Source organism: Heterodontus francisci, chromosome 41, assembly GCF_036365525.1.
Source record: "Heterodontus francisci isolate sHetFra1 chromosome 41, sHetFra1.hap1, whole genome shotgun sequence".
Taxonomy (NCBI): domain Eukaryota; kingdom Metazoa; phylum Chordata; class Chondrichthyes; order Heterodontiformes; family Heterodontidae; genus Heterodontus; species Heterodontus francisci.
The window spans coordinates 25936458-25962894 of record NC_090411.1 but is presented as its reverse complement, the minus strand read 5'-3'; the positions used below and the strand labels follow the sequence as shown (position 1 = coordinate 25962894).

Sequence of the window (26437 nt, the reverse complement as noted above, 5' to 3'; positions counted from 1 at the left end):
GCAAAAGTAGACGTTTGGAACTCTCTACCACGAACAACAACCCATGCTAGATCAATTATTAATTTTAAAACTGAGATTGATAAGATTGTAGCCAAAGGTATTAACGGATATGGACAAAGACAGGTATATGGAGTTAGGTCACAGATTAGCCATGATCTCATTGAATGGCAGAACAGGCTCAAAGGGGATAAATGGCCTCCTCCTGTTCCTATGTTCCCATTCCATTTTAATATAAACTACACAAGTGAAGAGAGATAATCGTATACACAAATACCTGTTTATTATTTTGAGTGAGTGAGATATAGGAGATTCACATTGGATAATATTCAGAGCACTACACGATGGGAGCCGGACCTCTTGATCTACAAGGTAAAACTTGTACTTGGTAAAGGATTAAGTGACTCTCTCATGCCTCTAACCTTCCTCTCTGTCATTGGCCATTCTCACTAAATGAGTAAACATACAATCGCCATGTCATCAATTGTTATCTTACAGATCACTAATGAGGTTGTTTGAGTTACGTTGAATTTAATTTCTCTGAAGTATCCTCTTAAGCTCTCCAACCTTGAGTTTTGATGACTGAAAATCAACGTTGACAAGAGGATCAACTTGTCCCTTTAGAGCAGATCAACCTGGAGGATGATGGGTATTTTTGACCTGGTCGCACCCAATGTCTCAATGTCAAGGTACATCTGTTGGGAAAAGCAGAGATGGAGATAATGGGATACATTGCTGAGTTCAGCGCTGGCTTAACCCAGGACCATCGCCAACCCATAGCCAGGGGAGTAAACTCAAGAGGCCCCAGCTTTTTCCAGAGCATCTTGTGTCTTGCTCCTAGCAACCGTTAAAGTGTCTGGAGGCACAAAGTCCAGTGAAGGCTGGATTTCCCAGTCATTGGAAGTATTGCAGCCGACGAGGACTTCCATCTGCTCCTCCAAGGCCCAACAGAACCCCTACCTGTTTTCCTGGGTTGGGGCTCATCAGTCATGCAGGATTGGTTCCCCACCCACAAGAGGGATCCCATCTCTGTGGATGTGGAAAAGGTGACAGTGCAGCTGCAGGGACTATCCTAAAGAGGGCCCAAGTATTACTGGAATCTTTGGCAATAGAAAGGCCCTCATACGAACATACGAATTAGGAGTTGGAGTAGGCCACTCGGCCCTTCGAGCCTGCTCTGCCATTCAATAAGTTCATGGCTGAACTGATTACTCCACGTTTTCACCTACCCCCGATAACCTTCCACCCCCTTGCTTATCAAGAATCTATCTACCTCTGCCTTAAAAATATTCAAAGACTCCGCTTCCACCGCCTTTTGAGGAAGAGAATTCCAAACACTCATGACCCTCTGAGAGAAAAAAATTCTCTTCACCTCTCACTTAAATGGTGACCCCTAGTTCTGGATTCTCCCACATGGGGAAACATCCTTTCCACATCCACCCTGTCAATACTCTTCAGGATCTTATATGTTTCAAACAAGTCATCTCTTACTCTTATAAATTCCAGCAGATACAAGCCTAGCCTGTCCAATCTTTCCTCGTAAGACAGCCTGCCCATTCCAGGTATTAGTCTAGTAAACCTTCTCTGTACTACCTCCTATGCATTTACATCCTTCCTTAAATAAGGAGACCAGTAATGTGCACAGTACTCCAGATGTGGTCTCACCAATGCCCTATATAGGTGAAGCATAACCTCCCTACTTCTGTATTCGATTCATCTCACGATAAACGATAACATTCTATTAGCTTTCCTAATTAGGGGGAGGCAGTGGCATAGTAGTATTGTCACTGGACTAGTAACCCAGAGACCCAGGGTATTGCTCTGGGGATATGGGTTCAAATCCCACCACAGCAGAAGGTGGAATTTGAATTCAATTAATAAATCTGGAATTAAAAGCTAGTCTAATGATGGCCATGAAACCATTGTCGATGTTGTAAAAACCCATCTGGTTCACTAATATCCTTTAGGCAAGGAAATCTGCTGTCCTTACCTGGTCTGGCCTACATGTGACTCCAGACCCATAGCAATGTGGTTGACTCTTACATGCCCTCTGAAATGATCGAGCAAGCCACTCAGTTGTACCTAACCGCTACAAAGTCAATAAAAAGGAATGAAACTGGATGGACCACCCGGCATCGACCTAGGCACCGGAAACGACAACGGCAAACCCAGCCCTGTCGACCCTGCAAAGTCCTCCTTACTAACATCTGGGGGCTTGTGCCAAAGTTAGGAGAGCTGTCCGACAGACTAGTCAAGCAACAGCCTGACATAGTCATACTCACGGAATCATACCTTACAGACAATGTCCCAGACACTACCATCACCATCCCCGGGTATGTCCTGTCCCACCGGCAGGACAGACCCACCAGAGGTGGTGGCACAGTAGTATACGGTAGGGAGGGAGTTGCCCTAGGAGTCCTCAACATCGACTCTGGACCCCATGAAGTCTCATGGCATCAGATCAAACATGGACAAGGAAACCTCCTGCTGATTACTACCTACCGCCCTCCCTCAGCTGATGACTCAGTTCTCCTCCATGTTGAACACTACTTGGAGGAAGCACTGAGGGTGGCGAGGGCACAAAATGTACTCTGGGTGGGGGACTTCAATGTCCATCACCAAGAGTGTCTCGGTAGCACCACTACTGACCGAGCTGGCAGAGTCCTAAAGGACATATCTGTTAGACTGGGTATGCGGCAGGTGGTGAGGGAACCAACAAGAGGGAAAAACATACTTGACCTCGTCCTCACCAATCTGCCTGCTGCAGATGCAGCTGTCCATGACAGTATTGGTAGGAGTGACCACCACACAGTCCTTGCGGAGATGAAGTCCCGCCTTCACATTGAGGATACCCTCCATCGTGTTGTGTGGCACTATCACCGTGCTAAATGGGATCGATTTCGAACGGATCTAGCAATGCAAAACTGGGCATCCATGAGGCGCTGTGGGCCATCAGCAGCAGCAGAATTGTACTCAACCACAATCTGTAACCTCATGGCCCGGCATATCCCCCACTCTACCGTTACCATCAAGCCAGGAGACCAACCCTGGTTCAATGAAGAGTGCAGGAGGGCATGCCAGGAGCAGCACCAGGCATACGTCAAAATGAGGTGTCAACCTGGTGAAGCTACAACACAGGACTATCTGCATGCCGAACTGCATAAGCAGCATGCGATAGACAGAGCTAAGCGATCCCATAACCAACGGATCAGATCTAAACTCTGCAATCCCGCCACATCCATCCGTGAATGGTGGTGGACAATTAAACAACTAACTGGAGGAGGTGGCTCCACAAATATCCCCATCCTCAATGATGGGGGAGCCCAGCACATCAGTGCGAAAGATAAGGCTGAAGCATTTGCAACAATCTTCAGCCAGAGGTGCCGAGTTGATGATCCATCTCAGCCTCCTCTTGAGGTCCCCAGCATCACAGATGCCAGACTTCAGCCAATTCGAATCACTCCACGTATTATCAAGAAACGACTGAAGGCACTGGATACTGCAAAAGCCACAGGCCCTGACAATATTCCAGCAATAGTACTGAAGACCTGTGCTCCAGAACTTGCCGTGCCCCTAGCCAAGCTGTTCCAGTATAGCTACAACACTGGCATCTACCCTGCAATGTGGAAAATTGCCCAGGTATGTCCTGTACACAAAAAGCAGGACAAGTCCAACCCAGCCAATTACCGCCCCATCGGCCTGCTCTCAATCATCAGTAAAGTGATGGAAGGTGACATCAACAGTGCTATCAAGCGGCATTTGCTTAGCAAAAACCTGCTCAATGACGCTCAGTTTGGGTTCCGCCAGGGCCACTCAGTTCCTGACCTCATTACAGCCTTGGTTCAAACATGGACAAAAGAGCTGAACTCAAGAGGTGAGGTGAGAGTGACTGCCCTTGACATCAAGGCAGCATTTGACCGAGGATGGCATCAAGGAGCCCTAGCAAAACTGAGGTCAATGGGAATCAGGGGGAAAACCCTCCGCTGGCTGGAGTCATACCTAGTGCAAAGGACGATGGTTGTGGTTGTTGGAGGTCAATCATCTGAGCTCCAGGACATCACTGCAGGAGTTCCTCAGCGTAGTGTCCTAGGCCCAACCATCTTCAGCTGCTTCATCAATGACCTTCCTTCAAACATAAGGTCAGAAGTGGGGATGTTCGCTGATGATTGCACAATGTTCAGCACCATTCGTAACTCCTCAGATACTGAAGCAGTCCGTGTAGAAATGCAGCAAGACCTGGACAATATCCAGGCTTGGGCTGATAAGGGGCAAATAACATTCATGCCACACAAGTGCCAGGCAACAACCATCTCCAACAAGAGAGAATCTAACCATCTCCCCTTGATATTCAATGGCATTACCATTGCTGAATCCCCCATTATCAACATCCTAGGGGCTACCATTGACCAGAAACTGAACTGGAGTAGCCATATAAATACCATGGCTACAAGAGTAGGTCAGAGGCTAGGAATCCTGAGGCAAGTAACTCACCTCCTGACTCCCCAAAGCCTGTCCACCATCTACAAGGCACAAGTCAGGAGTGTGATGGAATACTCTCCACTTGCCTGGATGGGCGCAGCTCCAACAACACTCAAGCAGCTCAACACCATCCAGGACAAAGCAGCCCACTTGATTGGCACCCCATCTACAAACATTCACTCCCTCCACCACCGACACACAGTGGCAGCAGTATGTACCATCTACAAGATGCACTGCAGCAGTGCACCAAGGTTCCTGAGAGAGCACCTTCCAAACCCACGACCTCTACCAACTAGAAGGACAAGGGCAGCAAATGCATGGGAACACCACCACCTGCAAGTTCCCCTCCAAGTCACATATCATCCTGACTTGGAACTATATCGCTGTTCCTTCACTGTCGCTGGGTCAAAAACCTGGAACTCCCTTCCTAACAGCACTGTGGGTATACCTACCCCAAATGGACTGCAGCGGTTCAAGAAGGCAGCTCACTACTACCTTCTCAAGGGCAATTAGGGATGGGCAATAAATGCTGGCCTGGCCAGTGACGCCCACATCCCATGAATGAATAAAAAAAAAACATGCTGTACCTGCATACTAACCTTTTGTGATTCATGCACTAAGACACCCAGATCCCTCTGCATCTCAGAGCTCTGCAATCTCTCACCATTTAGATTATATGCTTCTTTTTTATTCTTCCTGCCAAATTGGACAATTTCACACTTTCCCACATAATACTCCATTTGCCAGGTCTTTGCCCACTCACTTAACCTATCTATATCCCTTTCTAGCCCCCTTATGTCCTCTTCACAAGTTACTTTCCTACCTAACTTTGTGTCATCAGCAAATTTAGCAACCATACCTTCGGTCCCTTCAGCTAAGTCAATTATATAAATTATCCAGGTTGTGAGTGGCAGTAGTCCCTGCCTTAAGATTATCGTTCCATCAACCTGCCCCCTTATTTGGAAGAAAACGAAGCCCTCAGTAGTAGAACTGGCATTTGCTGCATGTTGTCAAATTACTGAGTGACGCTAATCAAGGTGAGGGCTGCTAGCACTGGAGATTGGAACAGTTTTCCACTTTGGCCCGCTATCATCCACTTGCAGATCAGATTCTATACCCACAGTTGCCAGCAGAGTACAGGTCGCTGTACTCTTCCCCAAGAAACCTCATCCCCACCCTTAAAAGAACATGTTGACCCTTCCCATCCAGTGGTCTCACTGAGTGAGATTGACAATTAGGAACAAGCTGAGGGAAGTTTTGTGTCATGGACTCATGCCCACTAGAAACCGGATTGAAGATCTCTAAACTCACTTTGTGTTACTGCCAACAGGCAAGGAGAAATACTTATCCCATAAGTCTAGATTCCAAAGGTAAAGTGCTCACTGGTCCTAAAAAAATAACTTTCTGTTAAGTAGGGTCTGTGGCACACAGTGGCACAATTTGCACATATTTAGCACTAATTGGCTTCTGCTCAAATCAGCCTCCCTAGAATTGAATTCCACCGCCTCACAGCTCTCAGTGTGAAAGCAAGTTTCTCCTGCGCTCTGTTTCAAATCTCTTGCATTTAATCGTGTGTCTATGGCCCTTCGATCCTGGTCGCTGAGCCTGCTTCATTCTACCCTGTCCCATCCTTGCATCATGGATAATATCAGCCCGTGAGAGGAAGACTTAATCAGCCTTTCAAACAAATCCATGTAAACAGCATTTGGATTTGAGCTATTGGGCCAAAGTTGCCACCGGGATTGAAAGGAGTTGGAGAGGAGATTTGGATATATCAGGAATTAGAAGTTAGTTGATGCAAAGCTTGGGTTTCAAAACCATGGAGGGAGAGTAGAGAACTGAGAATTACATGGTGGGGGGGTTAAATTCAAAACCAACAGGGACACAATGTGGGTAATAGTGGAGCAATGTCCACTATACACCGCAGCAATTGCCCTATACATTGAAAGGCTGTATAATGTCCAATCCTCTCCCACCTGTTCTGCACCCCTGCCACAGTTGAATTTTACCTCCTTGATTTCAAAAGAATTGCATAGAATGTACTGCACAGAAACAGGCCATTCGGCCCAACTGCTCCGTGCCAAATTGGTGTGTACGCCTCCCCCCTCCCTACTTCATCTCACACTATTAACAGTGAGGTGGTATGTTACCAAGAAATGTCACCTGTGTCTAAGACCATAGCAACTCACCGGGGTCTGCGAACACCAGGTAAATCTGTAGCGTTTGAGAATCGAGGCCACAGCTACTTTCATCATCGTGATGCTGAACTCACTCCCAATGCACCTCAATGCACCAAGGCCAAAGGGCAAATAGCACTGAGGGTCACGAGCCTGTTTCTCTTCTCTGGTGAACCTGCACACATTGACAAAAAAAAAAATCGATGATAAGTACAAGGAAATGTGGGTCGGCCATTTAGGATCGAGATGAGGAGAAATTTCTTCACTCAGAGGGCTGCGAATCTTTGGAATTCTCTACCGCACAGGGCTGCGGCTGCTCAGGTGATGAGTATATTTGAGACTGAGATAGATATTGGGGCACTAAGGGAATCAAGGGCGATGGAGCTAGGACAAGAATTTGGAGTTGAGGTAGATCAGCTATGATCTTACTGAATGGTGCAGCAGGCCCAAGGGGCCGAATGGCCTACTCCCGCTCCTATTTCATATCTTCTATGGTTTTGATCCTGATTTTGTTCTTTTGGCCTTGTTCTGCTCCCAACGTGGTCTCTCTGAGTCTCTCCCTCTTTTCTATATTGTCCTCTCTAGCTGCACAAGCAGCAGAACTGTTATGTAGGTAATCGGATGGGTAACAGTATACTGCTGTAAGAGTACTTGGCAGTATGTGGGGTAACCTTAGAGCTGATTTCCCAATCGACCACTCCCAGTGATGAGGAGACACTAGTCACAAGCCCACAACTTCCGATTTCCCATTATTTAATTTAATGCCACAGAAATTCAGGGAGCTGCAATTTCCAGACCAGTACTCCTCACCAGGGCTACTCATTTGGGGAATTAGCCCTGATAAGACTTCACAATTAAATCCATTGAAGTTTACAGCACAGAAGGAGACCATTCATAGAATTACAGAGCACAGAAACAGGCCATTTGGCCCATTCAGTCTCTACCAATATTTATGCTCCCACAAGCCTCCTCCCATCCTTCCTCATCCAACCCACTCAGCATAATCTTCTATTCCTTTCTCCCTCACATGCTTACTTGGCTTCTCCTTAAATGCATCCATACTTTTCTTCCAAACTACTCCCTGTGGCAACCACTCTCTGAATAAAGACGTTTCTTCTGATTTCCCAGGAAAACCAGTTGATGAACAGTGAGCTACCTTCAAAGAAGAGATAGTTCAAGCACAGTCGAGGTATGTTCCCTTGAAGGGGAAAAGTAGGGCAAACAAATCCAGAGCTCCCTGGATGACAAAAGAGGTAGAGAGTAAGATAAAGAAGAAAAAGTGTGCTTATGACAGATGCCAGGTAGAAAATACTATTGAGAACCAAGCTGAATATAGAAGGTTCAGAGGGGAAGTGGGAAAGCAAATAAAAGAAGTAAAGAGAGAGCATGAAAAGAGACTGGCAGCTAGCATTAAAGAAAATCCCAAAGTTTTCTACAGACATATAAATAATAAAAGGGTGGTAAAAGGAGGAGTGGGGCCGATTATGGAGCAGAAAGGGGATTTACACATGAAGGCAGAGGGCATAGCTGAGGTATTAAATGAATACTTTGCATCTGTCTTTACCAAGGAAGAAGATGCAACCCAGGCAATGTTGAAAGAGAAGGTAGGTCAGACATTAGAGGGGTTTAAAATTAATAAAGAGGAAGTATTAGATAGGCTGTGTGTACTTAAAGTGGATAAAGCACCAGGGCCGGATTAGATGCATCCAAGGATACTGAGGGAAGTGAGGGTGAAAATCGGAGAGGCACTGGCCAGAGTTTTTCAGTCTTCCTTAGACTGGTGGTGCCAGAGGACTGGAGAATTGCAAACATTACACCCTTGTTCAAAAAAAGGTGTAAAGATCAGCCCAGCAATTACAGGCCAGTCAGTTTAACGACAGTGGTGGGTAAACCTCTAGAAAAAATAATTTGGGACAAAATCAACAGTCACATGGACAAATGCGAGTTAATTAAGGAAAGCCAGCATGGATTTCTTAAGGAAAATCATGTTTAACTAACTTGGAGATTTTTGAGGAGGTATCAGAGAGGGTTGATGAGGGCAATGCTGTTGATGTGGTGTACATGGAATTTCAAAAGGCGTTTGATACAGAGTCACACAACAGACTTGTGAGCAAACTTGTTGCTCATGGAATAAAAGGGACAATAGCAACATGGATACGAAATTGGATGAGTGACAGGAAACAAAGAGTAGTGGTTAATGGATGTTTTTCGGGTTGGATGAAGGTTTGTAGTGGAGTTCCCCAGGGATCAGTGTTGGGACCCTTGCTTTTCCTGATATATATTAATAACCTAGACCTTGGTGTACAGGGCACAATTTCAAAGTTTGCAGATGATACAAAACTTGGAAGCATTGTGAACTGTGAGGAGGATAATGTAGAACTTCAAGAGGGCATAGACAAGTTGGTGGAATGGGCAGACAGGTGGCAGATGAAGTTCAATGCAGAGAAATGTGAAGTGGTTCATTTTGGTAGGAAGAACATGTGGAGACAATATAGAATAAAGGGTACAAGTCTAAAGGGAGTGCAAAAGCAGAGGGACCTGGGTGTATATGTGCATAAGTCAGTGAAGGTGGCAGGACAGGTTGAGAGAGCAGTCAATAAAGCATACAGCATCCTGGGCTTTATTAATAGGGGCATAGAGTACAAGAGCAAGGAGGTTATGTTGAACTTCTATAAGCCTCTAGTTCAGCCTCAGCTGGAGTATTATGTCCAATTTTAGGCACCGCACTTTAGGAAAGCTGTGAGGGCACTGGACAGAGTACAGAAAAGATTCACTAAAATGGTTCCAGGGATGAAGAATTTCAGTTATGAAGATAGATTGGAGAAGTTAGGACTGTTTTCCTTGGAGAAGAGAAGGCTGAGAGGTGATTTGATGGAGATATTCAAAATCATGAGGGGTCTGAACAGAGTAGATCGAGAGAAACTGTTCCCACTCGTGAAAGGATCGAGAACTAGAGGGCACAGATTTAAAGTATTTGGTAAGAGAAGCAAACATGACATGAGGAAAAACGTTTTCAGGCAGTGAGTGGTTAAGGTCTGGAATGCACTGCCTGAGAACATGGTGGAGGCAGGTTCAACTGAAGCATTCAAAAGAGAATTAGACTGTTATATGAAAAGGAAGAATATGCAGGGTTATGGGGAGAAAGCAGGGGAATGGAACTGAGGGAGTTGCTCTTTCAGAGTGGATGCGATGGGCCGAATGGCATCCTTCTGCACTGTGACGATTCTGTGATTATATTTGATTCCTTGATGACTATCTTAAATTGATGACCCTAGTTTTTCACTTCTCACAAGTGGAAACACTCTGTTTCTTGTTACGATCAAGTGAGGAGAGGTCGAAAGGCTTCCCTCTTGTCCCTCTCCTTGTTTGACCACAACGGGATTTATTTCTTTTAAACAGTGGATATGTTTATCAATTTATCAATAGGTGTTTAACCATTTTCATGCTATGATCATAAAAGAATCAATCGGACAGGTTTTCAACAAGAGGTTAGCTTTATTGTACTTAAAAACCTATATAAGCAAAATAGTAAACTACGCTCCAACTTTCACACACACACACACACACACAAGATTTACACACACAAATAGGTTACAGAGTGGGAAAGAATATATTGGTCGGATTAGAGTCCGGAGCAATAAAAAGAGTATACAGTCTATGGAGTTTAGTAACTCAGTTGTCTTCCGGATGAACTCATTGGTCCTGAGGTTGCTGGCTTGTAGATGTGGCCAACTGGTTCAGGGTGTTCTTGGAGACAGTGATGCAGATGGCTTTCTTCACAGGGTCTCTGTCTGCAGCAATGAAAGACTTGGATGGTTACAGCCAGCAGGCAGGGTTCAAACTTGCAAGGTGGTTTGGAGAGAGAGAGAGAGAGAGAGAGAGAGAGAGAGAGAGAGAGAGAGAGAGAGAGAGAGGGAGGGAGAGAGAGAGAGAGAGAGAGAGAGAGAGAGAGAGAGAGAGAGAGAGAGAGAGAGAGAGAGAGAGAGAGAGAGAGAGAGAGAGAGAGAGGGAGGGAGGGAGGGACCCCACTTGGGTCCTTACTGGTCAGTCTCAGTTGCTTATCTCATTTACCGATTAGGCACACTACAGCCTGCTGGACTGAACATTGAGTTCAATAATTTCAGAGCATGACGGGCCCACCATTTTACTTTTCATTTTAGTCATTTTTTCTTTCTTTTTTTCTTTTTTACATTTTTTACAAAATTTTTTTTTGTTTATTTCATTTCATCTTAGTTTGTTCAGTCTGCTTACCCACTGTTTTTTTTTTCATGTTTGTACTTGCTGCTGTTCAATCTTCAGTCTGTTAACACCCTATCTGCACTAATGCTTTGTCTTTCAACACACCATTAACATATTGTTTGCCTTTGCTCCATGACCTTTTGGTCAGCTATGTGGCCTTGTCCAATCTACACCTTCTCCTTTGTTATCTCTTGCCCCACCCCCGCCTCACTTGCTTATAACCTTTGACATTTCTAATATTTGCTAGTTCCGAAGAAGGGTCACTGACCCGAAACGTTAACTCTGCTTCTCTTTCCACAGATGCTGCCAGACCTGCTGAATGGTTCCAGCATTTCTTGTTTTTATTTCAGTTGCTTGTCTGTCTGCAGAGAGAGAGAGCAGCTAGCTTAAAACACACATGATGGTCCAGTGTGTATTCTCTCCCTTGCAATTTAATTAGTTCATGTCAGAGAATTGCAATCTCTCTCAGGGTTCCATTGTTCCAGTGATTTCCTTTTGAGTGGTCCATCTCCACCAGTGTTAATGTTCCAAGATTGCCTTTAATGGTTTGTTAATGAGAACTGGACAGGTAGTCCATTCAAAATTCCCGGGCCATTGTTCTGGATGGGGACTGACCAGACCTTACGTCCCCACCTCGATACATTGGAATGTAGGGTATTTTGATGCAAATTGCAGGAGCCATTTTAGCTGCTAGAAGTCACCTTTTATCAGCTATTTTTTTCCTGTTTTTAAAGTTTAATTCAAGTTTCCAACTGATGGATTAAAAAATAATCGTGCGAGATAGCACGTATTCAAGACAATCTACACTGTTAAAACCTTTCTTAATTTAAAAAACCTCTATTAGCTCACCCCTCGGCCTTTTCTTTTCAAAAGAAAACAGCCCCAATCTGTTTACCCTTTCCTGAATAATCTCTCAGTTCTGGTATCATCCTTGAAAATTCTTTGTGCACTTTCTCTAGTGCCCCTAAATCCTTTCTATAATATGGTGACCAGAACTCCACATAGTAGCGGTCTAAGTGTGGTCTTACTGAAGTTTAATACAAGTTTAGCATAACTTCTCTACTTTTCAATATTATCCTTTTAGAAATAAACCCTAGTACTTGGTTTACTTTTGTTATGGTCTTATTATTCTGCATTGCAACTTTCAGGTTTTTGGGTATTTGTACCCCAGATTCCTTTGCTCGTCTATCCTATTTATATTCTTATTTTCCAAGTAATATGTGACCTCCTTATCCTACTCACCAAAATGTAATAACCTCACAATTATCTATGTTGCTATTCAGCCCATCATGCCTGTGCAGACTGTGTGCTAGTGTAATTCAGAAAGAATTCCATTACTTTTCTCCCTCCCCATAGCCCTGTATTTTCCTCTGCCAACAATATTTATCCAATTTTCCTTTAAAATACGCACTGCCTGAAGCATTCCCTTTACCAAAGCATTCCATGCTCCAACAACCTTCTGAGTGAACACATTTATCTTGACTTTTCTCTGCACTCTCTTAACAATAATGTTAAATTGATGTACCCCTCATCACTGACTCCGCAGCCAGAGGAAATGGTCCTTCCCTACTCATTCTATCAAAACTCTTCCTAATTTTAAATCTCTATTTGGTCTTTCCTCATGGAAATAGTCCCAGTTTCTCAAATCCCTCCCTATACCTATGGCTTCCCGAGCCTGGCATCATCCTGGCAAATCCATGTTGTATGTAGTTTGGTACTAAGGCATTCTTCTGCTTTTCCTGTATAATAGATTCATTGTGTAATGTTTTGTTCCCTGTTGCTTGCTGTGAAAAATTTCTGCCCTTAATTTTAATATTATCTTCTCAGTGTGGCCATTTGTTAGGCCGCAGAAAACCGGGATGGAGCAGGCCCGACACCTGATCCATTCAGGACAGTGCAAACTGGCATTCAGCCCCTCACAAGCAAATGCAAGGGGACAAATGACTGTTTTAGGCAACAATCTGAAGAATATCCTGATCCATTTTCAAGTAAGACCGGGACTGTGAAAGGGACCATTTCTTCCAGAGTAATTTCTTGTTTTATTCCAGTGAAGAAATATGATGAAACATATCCTGTTCATTATACTCCAAATTTTCAATTATTAAGGATCAGTAAATTGTCGGAGCCAGTAACTGATACGTGAACTGTGTTGTTATTACACAGGATTGGTCATTTTTGCTGGGGATTTGGGAATCGCTTTCTACAATTCCATCCATTTTGCCATGAAAATGAAAAACCAACAACTCTGGTCATTAAATATATCACCAGATATATCTGCAGACCTCTCTGACTTTCCGAGTTAGATATGAGCCATTATCATCAGGTATTAATAATCACTTGGGCGGGTCACAGAGAAGAAAATCCGACAGGACGCCGAATTTGTCTTTCAGCACTGCACCAAAGTAGACTTAACCGCCACAGAATTATAAAGGTTGTATAGACTCTACAGCACAGACACAGGCCATTTGGCCCAACTAGTCTATGGCAAAGCTTATGCTCTATCCGAAACTCCTCCCATCCCTCATCAGCTATCAGCCTATCCTTCCAAGTGGCAAAGGTGACTAATCTACCCCTCCCTGTCTAAAACAGACTTACTGCCAATAAAGTGACGGTTTAAGGAGCAGTTCATGGGGTGGGACCTGAATAGTGAGCTTTAATCTTGATGATGAAATAGACATTCGAAGAAATGTTCTGACCAGCAGCTGAAAAACTACCCACAAAGAAAGATGTCCCCTCTTCTACTGTTCCGCATTCCCCCAAAATTCTGAAATGATTAATGAATGAAGCAAATGACATCATCAACTGCTTATAAGCAAGATGGTCGCCAGGCTGGGAGCTGATATTTCCTGGTTACCTCAGTGGGTTAAATCTGCACGGATGGTCCCAGAATTCCCTGCTACGATGCATCACCCAGATCGGCACCGTGACCTGCATTCCTCTGGGAATTTTCAACTCGCACACCTCCACTGATTTTGTACAGGTTCTTTGCAGCCAAACCAGAGGAGGGAATAACCGGAGCGTTTCCATGATGACCATGTCAAGGTATTCCATCCCTGTGATGCTTTCATACGTAAAACCCTTATAAAAAGGAAAAGAAAAATGCACATAAATGTTGAGAAATTTCATTTATCAAGAACTTTTGTCTTATCAGTTTAATAATTTATTGAGTGCTTTTCCCGCAGATATAAACAATCTTACATGAAGAACGTATCATAAAATGATGGCGTGTTGTGCCATTGAGAGATGGGAATGGTGGGTGCAAACTGACGCAACACTGTTCCCTGTTTCAGGAATGCCATGGAGCATTGGTGTTTCCACACACTGGAAGAAAGGAAAAGCAGGCCCATACGGAAGTCATTGAAACTCAGTGTCAAACGCTCAAAAGTCATTTCCTATCCTTTCAATTACTCGTCATGTATCAGAGGGAAAGAATATCCCATGAAATGTAGCTCCCTGATGGCTCAGTTGTTAAACTCATTGTACAATGAAGCATAAAACCAAGGAAAGGTCCAGGCTCGACCTTTGGCCGATGTTGAATTAGCCGATCTCGAGTGAAGTGATGGCAGATGTGCCATAACTGGTCTTTACTCCCTTGAACGTTTGGAAGCTTAGGGGAAAAGCAAATCAAACCAGAGTTCCTACTACAGCTTGCTGGACGGTGGCATGTCCTGAAAAGGGCATTTGTGGAAAGTAGCTGTGGACAGGACCAGGTTTGATTATCATGCCACCCTCTCTCCTCCTTTCCAGGCTGGAAAATCTGCCAACTGGCACGCTAGTGAAGAATGTATTGAGCTTGGGGTCCATATACACAAATCCTTAAAGGCAGCAGGGCAAGTTTATAATTTAGTCAAAGCACTGTATTACAGGAAGGATGTGACCGCACTAGAGAGAATACAAAGGAGATTTACGAGCATGTTTCCAGGAATGGAAAGTTTCAGTGATGAGGAAGGTCTGGATAGGCTGAAGTTGTTTTCTTTGGAACAGAGGAGGCTGAGGGGAGTTTTAACTGAGGTGCATAAAATTATGAGGGGCCTAGCTAGAGTGGATAGGAAGGACTTATTTCCCTTAGCAGAGAGGTCAATAACCAGGGAGCATAGATTTAAAGTCATTGGTGGAAGGATTAGAGGAGAAACATTTTCAGCCAGAGGGTGGTGGGGGTCTGGAACGCACTGCCTGAAAGGTTAGTAGAGGCAGAAACCCTCATCACATTTATAAAGTATTTGGATATGCACTTGAAGTGCTGTAGCCTTCAGAGCTTTGACAAACAGCTGGAATTATTGGATTGCTCTTTTTCAGCTGGCACAGATACAATGGGTCAAATGGCCACTTTCTGTGTCACAATTTCTATGATTCTATGATTTAAAAAGCCTATGGGTTACTTGTGTTTATAAATAGAGGCATAGAATATGAAAGTAAAGAGATCGTGCTTGAATTTTATAAATCACTGCTTAGGCCCCTGCTGACGTATTGTCGACAGTTCTGGGCACCACATCTCAGGAAAGATGTAAAGGTCTTAGAAAAGGCACAGAGGAGATTTACCAGGATCTTATCAGGGATGAAGAGAGGTTCGAAAAGTTAGAATAGTTCTCTCTGGAACAGAGAAGGTTAAGCAGGGAACTAACAACAGCTTTCAAGATGGTGAGAGGTTCCGATAGAGCAGTTAGAGAAAATCTACCTCGTTGGCTAATGGAGCAATAACCAGAGGTCATAGATTTACAATCATTGGCTAAAGATATAGAAGGGAGACGGGGAGAAGTGTTTCACTCAGAGAGTTGTCAGGATTTGGAACACAAACTGAAAAGGTGGTGGAAGCGGATTCCATAAATTATTTTATTGAACAGGCACATGATGATGAGAAACTTGCAAGGTTTTTGACACAAAAGCAGAGGTGTGGGACTAAGCACGACTGTTTCAAAGACGGGCTGAATGACCTCCTTCTGTGCTGTAAGCCTTCCTAGATCATGCATGGAGAATGCTTTGAACCAGAAAACACAGTCTTCAATAGCTGCACTGAAAAACGCCATCTACATTGATCATGACGGCAAGTTGATGATGAGGTGCAGTTGGCCTTTCCTTTTTGTTACCTTTTCCTTCACGGTCGTGAAGATCTCCTGCTGAAGCTGGTGTTGTACACTGGGATGTCTGGCCAATAAATACACTGCAAATTCCAACGTGTAGGTTGTTGTCTTGTACGCACTGAGGAGAAAGCGTAAGGCCTGGGCAACAATTTCACCTTCCGCCAACACTGCTAAGGAATACAAAATGGTTGGATTAATGGAAGAAACTTGCATTCATATAGCGCCTTTCACAACCTCAGGATATCCCAAAGAAGTCCCTTTAAAGTGCAGTCGCTGATGTAATATAGGGAATGTAGCAGCCAATTCGTGCACAGCAGGATCCCACAAACAGCAGTGTGAAAAGTGACCGGATATTGGTTGAGGGTTAAATATTGTCCGAGATACCGGGTCAATATCTCACACGATAGGTGGCACCTCTGACAGTGCAGCACTCCCTCAGTAGTGCACTGGGACTGTCAGCCCGGATCATGTGCTCAAGTCTCTGAAGTGGAACTTAAAGCCTTGACCCTTGGATTCAGAAGTGAGTTAAACAAAAAAATCCACCCCCACCTCTTTTGCCCCATGAAGCCCCACCCCAGCCCTACAAGGCCACATTCAGAATTACACTTACTCTTTATGGACAGCCTTTCTGACAAGAGAGATGGAAGGGTGGCAGCCCACCCTGGATGGTAGCATTCATTTACAGCAAACCAACTAGTTATAAACTGGGGGCTGGTACTTACAAGAGGTTGATAGCGGTTTCTTTCTCATGTCTGTCCTGATTTCCTCATGATCCAGCAGATACTGAAGGAAACTGGCACTTTTCTAGGGGAAAATGTCCAATGGTTTTAAAGACGATATTTTCCGATATTTTGCAGATTTTTTAAGAGAGATAAACTTGACAGGCTGGAGACCCATTCAGCTGTATGTGGAGCTGTACCTGTTACTACTCTAAGTTGAGTTAACAGTGACCTAAAACTACCCATTCACCATTTACTGTGACGAGATGGTGGCACAGTGGTAATGTCATTGAATTAGTAATCCAGAGGCTCAGACTTATGTCCTAGGGGACACGGATTCAAATCCCACTATGGCAGCTGGTGGAATTTGAATCTAATTAATAAAAATATGGAACTGAAAGCTAGTTTCAGTTTCATGGCACTGTTACAATCGTCGATTGTCGTAAAAACCCATCTGGTTCACGAATGCCTTTTAGCGAAGGAAATCTGCCATGCTTACCTGGTCTGGCCTACATGTGACTCCAGGCTCACAGCAATTCACTCAGTTGTCAAGGGGAAATTAGGGATGGGCAACAAACGCTGGCCTTGCCAGTGACGCCCACATTCCACTTATCTTAGTCTCCAGGTTGCCACTTTTTGTGAAACATGGGGACTTGAATGTGAATATGCGTGGGACCAGTTCACCTATTTGCCTTCTGGCAATGGAAGGCCTCAATTCAATGGCTGGCCCACAGTTCCACCTCCCTGCAGTGTACAACAACAACTTACATTTACAAAGCACTTTTAACGTAGTAAAGCATTCCAACGTCTTACACCGGTGCGTCATCGAAGAAAATTTGAAACTGAGCCGCATGACATATTAGAACAGATGGCCAAAAGCTTGGTCAGAAATAGGTTCTAAGGAAGTGTCTTAAAGGAGGAAAGTGATGTACAGAGGCGGAGAGGTTTAGGGAGGGAGTGCAACAGCCTAAGACCTAGACAGCACGGCCATCAATGTTGGAGCAATTAAAATCAGGAATGTGCAAGAGGCCAAAATTAGAGGAGTGCTGAGATCTCAGCTGATATAGGGTGGAGGAGGTTACAGAGAAGGGGACGGGGCGAGATAGTGGCGAGGACATGGAGAGATTTAGAAACAAGGCTGAGAATTTTAAAGTCGTACTTTCCCTGTCAGCTCTTCGTAGATTGGGTTATTTATCTATCGGAATGTTGACATTCTCTGCTCCAATCACTAGCTCTAGTCATGTATTCCACAGCTGCACAATCCTTTATGCAAAAATATTCCTCCTGGCCTGCATTTAATTTATATCGACTTTAAAATAGATCACTGGAAATAGTCTGTGTCTAACTACTCAGTAGTATGTATTGTTCAAAATGCCGGACAAAAGGAAAATCAGCTGAGGTATGACATCTGGTAGGATGCAGATCTCCTCCTGTAATTCCACGCGTGAATTCCCTAACTCAACTGAGCTGAAAGGAGAGGCGCTAAACAGAACTTGGGTAGTTTGCGAAGGGAAGGACAATTTGTGGATGAAGTGATACCTAATGACTCTATATGAGCGCTAATATCATTCTTGTCGTTAGTGACAAAGCTACCTGTGTGCCTTGCCCTCTTCACTGGGGGATACCGAATGATTTCCCCGGGGGCGGAAGGAGTGGGGAGGGACAGAGAATGAGAGAGAATGGAGAAGCAGTAATTACAATACGGAAAATCCTTAAACTGCAGCAAAAAAAATCTTACCTCCTCGCTGCACTCTCTCCTCCTCACTCGGGCAAGCCGGAACAACCCTGTGAAGTAATCAACGGCCTCTTTCCAAAATAAGTGGAACTTAATCTTCCGAAGGAGAGGCATTAAGGCAGGGAACAGCACTGGGAAGAAGAGCCGGGAATTCAAAAGAGAGGCCTATTGTCACATCCTAAGTACCAATGGTCTTTAAGATGAATTTAGATACATTTAGCTTCCAGCGCCATAAACAATGAGTTAAAACAAGAGGAACTAGAGAACAACACACTCAAACTTTGGCCTGAACTACACTGATGGTTCTCCAACATCCTTGCCCAGAGGAGAGCGGGAACAATTACGTAAAATGCTCAGAGGCAAACGTGCTACCCACTGAGCCACAACCAACACTGCATCCCCTTGCTGAACTATTAATGGGACTCCAAGACTTGTTTGTCTCTTTAGAATTTACCTACATGTCCTTGCAATGCCTGTGTTTCCCATGCATGTACAGAGATGTCACTTCTAATATTTAGGAATTCTTGTCTAAACTGAGTGATATTCTTTTTAGTGATGAAGAATAGCCCATCTATTCCTCTAGAGAGTGAGAATGGGGAGTTAATAGTAGATAATAAGGAAATGGCAGATGAATTTTGCTTCTGTCTTCACTATAGAGGATACAAAAATCATTCCAGTAATAACTGTAAATCAGGAGGTGGAAGGAAGAGAGGAACTTGGTGAAATTACAATCACCAGGGAAACGGTACTGACCAAACTGATGGAGCTGTGGGCTGACAAGGCCCTGGGTCCAGATGGGCTTCATCCTAGGTGGCTACTGAGGTAGTAGATCCGTTAGTGTTAATTTTTCAAAAATCGCTGGATTCTGGAAAGGTTCCATCAGACTGGAAAGTAGCAAATATAACACCTCTATTCAAAAACTGGGGGGGGGGGGGGGGGAAACAGAAAACAGGTAACTATAGGTCAGGTATGCTGCCAGACCTGTTGAGTATTTCCAACATTTCTTGTTTTTATTACTATAGGTCAGTTAGCTTGACGTCTGTCATGGGGAAGGTGTTAGAATCGATCATTAAGCAGGCTATAGCTGGGCTCTTTAGAAAAACTCAAGGTAATCGGGAATACTCAACATAGTTTTGTGAATGTTTAGCCAATTTATTGGAGTTCTTTGAAGGAGTAACATGCGCTGTGGATAAAGCAGAGCCCTTTGACGTACTGTACTTGGATGTCCAGAAGGCATTTGAAAAGTGCCACATAAAAGGTTATTACCCCAAGTAGGAGCTCATGGCGCAGAGGGTAATGTATTAATATGGATAGAAGATTGGCTGGCTGGCAGAAAACAGAGAGTATGCATAAATGGGTCCTTTTCTAATTGGCAGGATGTGACGAGTGGAGTCCCGCAGGGGTCTGTGCTGGGCCCTCAACTTTTTACAATTTATATCAATAACTTAGATGAGGGGAATGATGGCATGGTAGCTAAATTTGCGGATGACACAAAGATAGGTAGGAAAGTATATTGTGAAGAGGACATAAGGAGGTTGCAGACCGATTTAGATAGGTTGAGTGAGTGGGCAAAAATCTGGCATATGGAGTATAATGTGGGAAAATGTGAAGTTGTTCACTTTGGCAGGAAGAATAAAAAAGCAGAGTATTACTTAAACGGAGAGCAACTGCAGAATTCCGAGGTGCAGAGGGATCTAGGTGTTCTAGTGCATGAGTCACAAAAGGTTAGTATGCAGGTACAGCAAGTAATAAAGAAGGCTAATGGAATGCTATCCTTTATTATGAGAGGAATTGAAAATAAAAGTAAGGATGTTATGCTTCAGTTATACAGGGCATTGGTGAGACCACATCTTGAATACTGTGTGCACTTTTGGTCTCCTTATTTAAGGAAGGATGTAAATGTGTTGGAGGAGGTTCAGAGGAGGTTTACTAGATTGATACCTGGAATTAGCGGGTTGTCTTATGAGGAAAGATTGGACAGACTGGACTTGTTTTCACTGGAGTTTAGAAGAGTGAGGAGACTTGATTGAAGTATAGAAGATCCTGAACAGTCTTGACAAGGTGGATGTGAAAAGCATGTTTCCTCTTGTGGGTGAGTCCAGAACTAGGGAGCACTGTTTTAAAATTAGGGGTCGTCCTTTTAGGACAGAGATGAGGAGAAATTTCTTCTCTCAGAGGGCTGTGGGACTTTGGAACTCTCTGCCTCAGAAGGTGGTGGAGGCGGGGTCATCGAATATTTTTAAAGTGGAGGTAGATAGATTCTTGTTAGGCAAGGGAATCAAAGGTTATCGGGGGTGGGATGGGAGTGTGGAATTCAAGACACAAACAGATCAGCCATGATCTTATTGAATGGTGGAGCAGGCTCGAGGGGCCGAATAGCCTACTTCTGCTCCTAATTCGTATGTTCGTATGTCCTCTTTCGAGCTAGCGCAGCTATCTGCCATCCGCTAAATGCACTGGTGTGCTGCTAAGCAGCCAGTGTCGTCCTGCCTATGCTGCATACATTACCCACATGTCACAGAGATGGTGGAATATCTACAGTGTGCCTGAAGCAGAAGATCCCAATAATAAAGGAATGCCTGGCTTCGGCTGTCTTTGTTAATATCCAGTTCGAAGACCGACATCATCAGGACATTCCGAGCATACTGAGCAAATAATCTTGAAATAAAGAATCCAAACAGAAAAGGGTGAGAGAACGTTTTTGTCCAGTGCTACAAGGGCTATTCAGAACCACAGTGCACCCCCAATACTCTCTGAGTAAAGCCTCTGCCCAATGTAATTACTAAGTCTTACAGCCAGGGAACGGCAGCAAGTTAGAAATCCCCTTTCATACTCTGGGAGTAATTTTAACTTAAGCCGCTCAGCAATAAGCTGATGGATTTGATCGGCGTCCCATTTTGACCGATCCCCCTGATTTTACTCTATTCTGTATTGATTGTGTCAACATCACAGGCTAACATCCATATTCCACCAACAGGGGCAGGGAAAAGAGACAGGTACCCAAGTCTACCTCAGACAGAGCAGGCATTGAACCTGTGCTATTGGCATCATCCTGAACCACACGTTAGCCGTCTAACCAGCTGAGCATTGCAAATGATGCAGTGGTACTTACATCCCAAATATAAAATGAAGCCCAACAGTGCAAGGTGAATGGTACTCACTCTCTTGCAGTGACAGGCTTGCCCTCTCTGCAGAATTTTCCAAAGTGTTGCACAAGATCATCAGCATTTGTAACCACAAGCGGAAACATCTGAAAAGCAGAAGTTAAAGGGCCATCTACAACTTGAGGAAAGCAAGGGAAGTTCACAAACCTAGCGATAACCAAGAGAATCATTGATCTATACGGCACAGCTTGAGGTCATTCGGTCCACTGTGCCAGTGCTGGTTCTTTGGAAGAGCGATCCAATTAATCCCACTCCCTCTTTTCCTGCAGATGTATCAACTGTTTCCAAATTAGGAGCAGCTATATTCTGTGGGACTACTGGGATCGGCACTGCACTGGCCCAAGCTCACATCGTTCAGAGCCCTTATAATCAGGCTGGACTAGATTTGAAACCTAATTGCCAGAGATATAAGGACAGCTTGCTAACCTAGTCGCAATGTCTTGATAATTCTAGTTCCTACTTTAGCCTAATATGTACCCCTCGTTACCATTACTCCTATTTGTAGCCCCTGTTTCTGTTGGATAGGGTAGACAACAAGAAGAGGTTATTTCCAAAACCAGGGAAGGGTCTATACCAACCACATCCACATTCATTGCACATGGTTTCAGTTTATACAATGGACTCAAAATTTGAGTGTAAAGCATAAACTTTGCAAGTTGCACTAAGCTCGCAGATTTTCCTTTGCTCTTTATATAGATGCAGTGTCGAAGTGTTTTGAAATTGCAATTGCATTGTGTTCTCTAGAGGCTGCTGTAGAACACACATGCTATCAAAGGGAACGTGAAACTAAAAGAGAATAAAGAAGATGCCATTATGTTCAGCAGCCTGCAGTCTTTGTCTCTCTGTCTTTGCCTCATATCCTATACTAAACTTGACTAAACCTCATTCCAGCCCCAAGAGACATCACAATAAGTGTCGGTACCAAGTGCTCTCAGGTCAATTGCAGATGGGTTAGAACTTGGGAGGCCAACCAGGATAAACAAGTCTAGTAATGCTTATGCCTCTGCATCTGATGGCTGTGGCTCCAGCTCCACTCCAGGACTTGAGCACATTAACTCTGAGAGCAGGTCCCTTTGCATCTGGCAGATGAAATCTCCGCCCACTGAGCTGTCAGGCCCCAGACAATCTAGAATCTGCCTTTTTTCTCGAGGCACTCTGAAAGAGCTGTCAAATAGCGCCTCCACTCTTTAACACGGGACTCCCAAGGATCTACCTGACTACGTCACCTGCTGAGTGAAGGAAATAGAACGATCAGTTGCTAAGGAGCTATCTCTGACAATTCCACTGGTTTAAGTTTATACATAGTCCCCTGGAGATGATTAGCACTATGAATGTCAACTGTGTAACATAAGCGGACATGCAATCCTGAGGAAAATCTATTGGACAAACAGAATGGGTTTAGGCTGTCTGCTTACAGTTAAAAAGGATAGTGTGCTTCCTTAGAAATATAACCCCTTACAACTTCTATTTATGTACCGCCTTTAACATAATAAAACGTTCCAAGGTGCTCACAGGAGCATTATGAAGCAAAATATGACACCAAGGCACATAAGGAGATATTAGATCAGATGACCAAAAGCTTGGTCAAAGAGGTAGATTTTATGAAGTGTCTTAAGGAGGAAAGCGAGGTAGTGAGGCAGAGAGGTGTAGAGAGGGAATTTTTTTTTAAATTCATTCGGGGGATGTGGGGGTTGCTGGTTAGGCCAGCATTTATGGTCCATTCCTATTTGCCCTTGAGAAGGTGGTGGTGAGCTGCCTTCTTGAACCACTGCAGTTCTTGGGGCGTAGGTACACCAACAGTGCTGTTAGGAAGGGAGTTCCAGGATCTTGACCCAGCAACAGTGAAGGAACAGCGATATCGTTCCAAGTCAGGATATGCGTGACTTGGAAGGGAACCTGCAAGTGGTGGTGTTCCCATGAATCTGCTGCCCTTGTCCTTCTAGTTGGTAGAGGTCACGGGTTTGGAAGGTGCCGTTGAAGTAGCCTTGGTGAGTTGCTGCAGTGCATCTTGTAATGGTACACACTGCTGACACTGTGCGTCGGTGGTGCAGGGAGTGAATGTTGAAGGTGGTGGACGGGGTGCCACTCAAGCGGGCTGCTTTGTCCTGGACGGAGTCGAGCTTCTTGTGTGTTGTTGGAGCTGCATCCATTGAGAGCTTAGGGCCGAGGCAACTTAAAGCATGGCCACCAATGGCAGAGCCATGAAAATTGGGGATGCTCAAGAGGCCATAATTAGATGAGAACAGATATCTCAGATCAGATGTGGTTAATTCTAGTTTATAAACTTCGCCTTGCAGAATGCCTCAGTTCGCTCTGGATCTAACAGGTTGCCTGATTACAATATCGATACAGCACCTACTGGCGTTGAGGGAAGTTATCGGACTCTTACAGTTCTGCTGGGGAAGAGGTAGTGCATCTTTAATTTTTTCCCCTTTCAACAATTTCTTTCGCCTTCTCCTCGCCACTTATCTGATTGCCAGAAACTGGTCCCGCAGGAGACCGAGGACATTTATTGGAATGTCGCCCGCTTTGAGGCTGGTGCCATTAAAATTGAGGCCTAAGCCTCTGTTCAGGCCCTCTGCTCCCCCTAAACCAGAGACCTGAACCAGATAACTCTCAAGGCCTGGTAGAATCAGAGGATGAAAGTCACTGCACTTATTTTAATGGTGGAAGTTCAAATTGGAGCCCCCGTGCCACAGGAAAGGGCTTATTTAAGGGTCAGTGCAGTGCAATGCCTGACTGACTGACAAGGTGATGGGTGTAAATGAGCAACATCCAATATCTCAGGGAACGGAACGCAACACAAACCTGTTTCAGTTGGGTGGAACCAAAGGCCGGAGTCAGGACTTGGTGAATTCTCCTCCAGTCGTCAACATCTGGCTGGAAGAAACTCTCACTAAACGGATACTGAGATCGGTGTGTCTGAGGGGAAAAGGAGAAAAGTAAAAATAAAATCAGAAAGATATGGAAGAACAGTATAAACCATCAGAGTGAGCAAAAGAGTACACATGATGGACAGAGCGAGAGCAAAAGGGACCAAAAAGAGATTCCTTTTATTCTTTCTTATTTATTTCAGGAGAAATAGTGAATGCACTTGCATTTATATAGCACCTTTCACAACCTCAGGTCATCCCAAAGCACTTTACAGCCAATGAAATACTTTTGAAGTGTAGTCACCTCAGTCAGGACTGAGGGAGTGCTGCATTGTCATTGTTGTCCCTTCTTCAGGTGAGATGTTAAACCGAGGTCCCACCTGCTCTTTCAGGTAAAAGATCCCACGGCAATATTTCAAAGAAGAGCAGAGGAGCTGTTCACCCTTAAATCCGACGTCCTTACATAGCTTCCCGATTTTGTCAGAGCCGGGGAAGTACTGTGACTGGATTGATGCCACAACCCTTCGGCGGCCTTTTTTAAATTGCTGAAATGATGTTTCATGAAAACATGAATTTAAATGTAATTATTCCCGATTTAATGAATGGACCATGATTTTGTGAATGGCATGTGGCACTCAAGTGTCTTCAGCCTGGCGACTGTTAAAAGCTGGCGGCACGGAGGATAGAGGGCCCAGTGCCACGACGGGGAGGTATCCTGACCACTGTTGCACAGGGGAAGCGATGGGTTCCGAGGCTATTCTTGCTCTGCTCTTGTAGGCTCCTCAAGGGAGTTATGTCTATCAGTAGCTCTGCAAGGGGGTTGTGTCTATCAGGGGCTCGTCAAGGGTTTAGGTTGAGTGTGGATGGGCATTAGAGGGCCTCACAACTGCTGTGTTACTGTGTGTGGTGGCTCACACTGCTGTAAAAGATGCTGGCCCATCAGTAAGTTTGAGTTCTGAGATTCATCAGGCATTCCGCAGAGCAATTAGTGATAAGCATAGTTGCCAAGGCAGGGTCATCTCCGCATCTGAAACCATCCGAAAGCCCCAGGACACCTGTCATGGGTCTGATACACCCCGTTTTTTTTGGATCCCCTTGGCGTGTTGAGGTCCAAGAGGCAGCTGCACCTGACCCTAAAGCTCCACACTGAGAGCAGCACCAGCCTGCCGTGCCAAGAAGGACCAGAAGATATACAGGACTCACAGCAATGTCCGAGCAAAACTGGCAGCAAAGACTACAGCTCTCCAGGGAAGCTGTCACCAACTTATGCGGCCTACTGCAGGATGATTTGCAACCTCTAGGATTTGGGGGTAACCCTATGCCAGTGGCCCTAAAAATTACTGTGTCACTAAACTTTTGACGCATCTGGATCTTTTCAAGGATTCACCGGGGACATGTGTGGGGTCTTCCAGGCCGCTGCCCACTGCTGCATCAAGGAGGTGACTAATGCCCTGTTCAAGAGAGCTGGCGACTATACACACTACCGGATGGACCCTGACTGTCAGGCCGAGAGGACCATCAGATTCAGGGCCATTGCTAGATTGCCCTGGGTGCAAGGTGTGATAGATTGCACATATGTGGCCATCAAGGCTCCCAAAGACCAGCCAGTCACCTTCATCAACAGGAAGGGTTTCCCTTCAATCAACGTTCAACTGGTCTGCGACCGCCGGAAAATTTCCTGCAGGTGTGTGCCCGCTTCTGGGAGGCAGTCACGATGCCTACATACTTTGACAGTCCCAGGTGCCACAGCTTTTCAATCACCCCGTTCACATTCAGGAATGGATTCTCGGGGACAAGATCTACATATTGAAGACATGGCTTTTGACGCCTATGAGGAACTCTTGCAATGCAGTGGAGGAGAGGTACAACACATGCCGCAGCTTCACCCGAATGACCATCAAGCAGGCCATTTTGCTGCTGAAGGCGAGGTTCTGCTGCCTCAGTTGATCAGGTGGAGCCCTGCATACTCCATCGAG

The 26437-nt window shown here is 44.7% G+C and overlaps 1 protein-coding gene across 1 annotated transcript; it reads right to left on the bottom strand.

Annotated features, from left to right (window-relative positions):
- Positions 1-212: 212 nt before the first annotated feature.
- LOC137353636 (cytochrome P450 3A19-like) lies at positions 213-24427 on the bottom strand. Its single transcript, XM_068019988.1, has 7 exons — positions 24397-24427; positions 18428-18555; positions 16693-16774; positions 15977-16140; positions 13747-13970; positions 6666-6828; positions 213-692 (listed from the first exon to the last, which is right to left on the bottom strand). Exons 2-7 carry the CDS (start codon positions 18536-18538, stop codon positions 618-620), a joined length of 819 nt encoding a protein of 272 aa, XP_067876089.1. The 5' UTR covers positions 18539-18555; positions 24397-24427; the 3' UTR covers positions 213-617.
- Positions 24428-26437: the final 2010 nt, after the last annotated feature.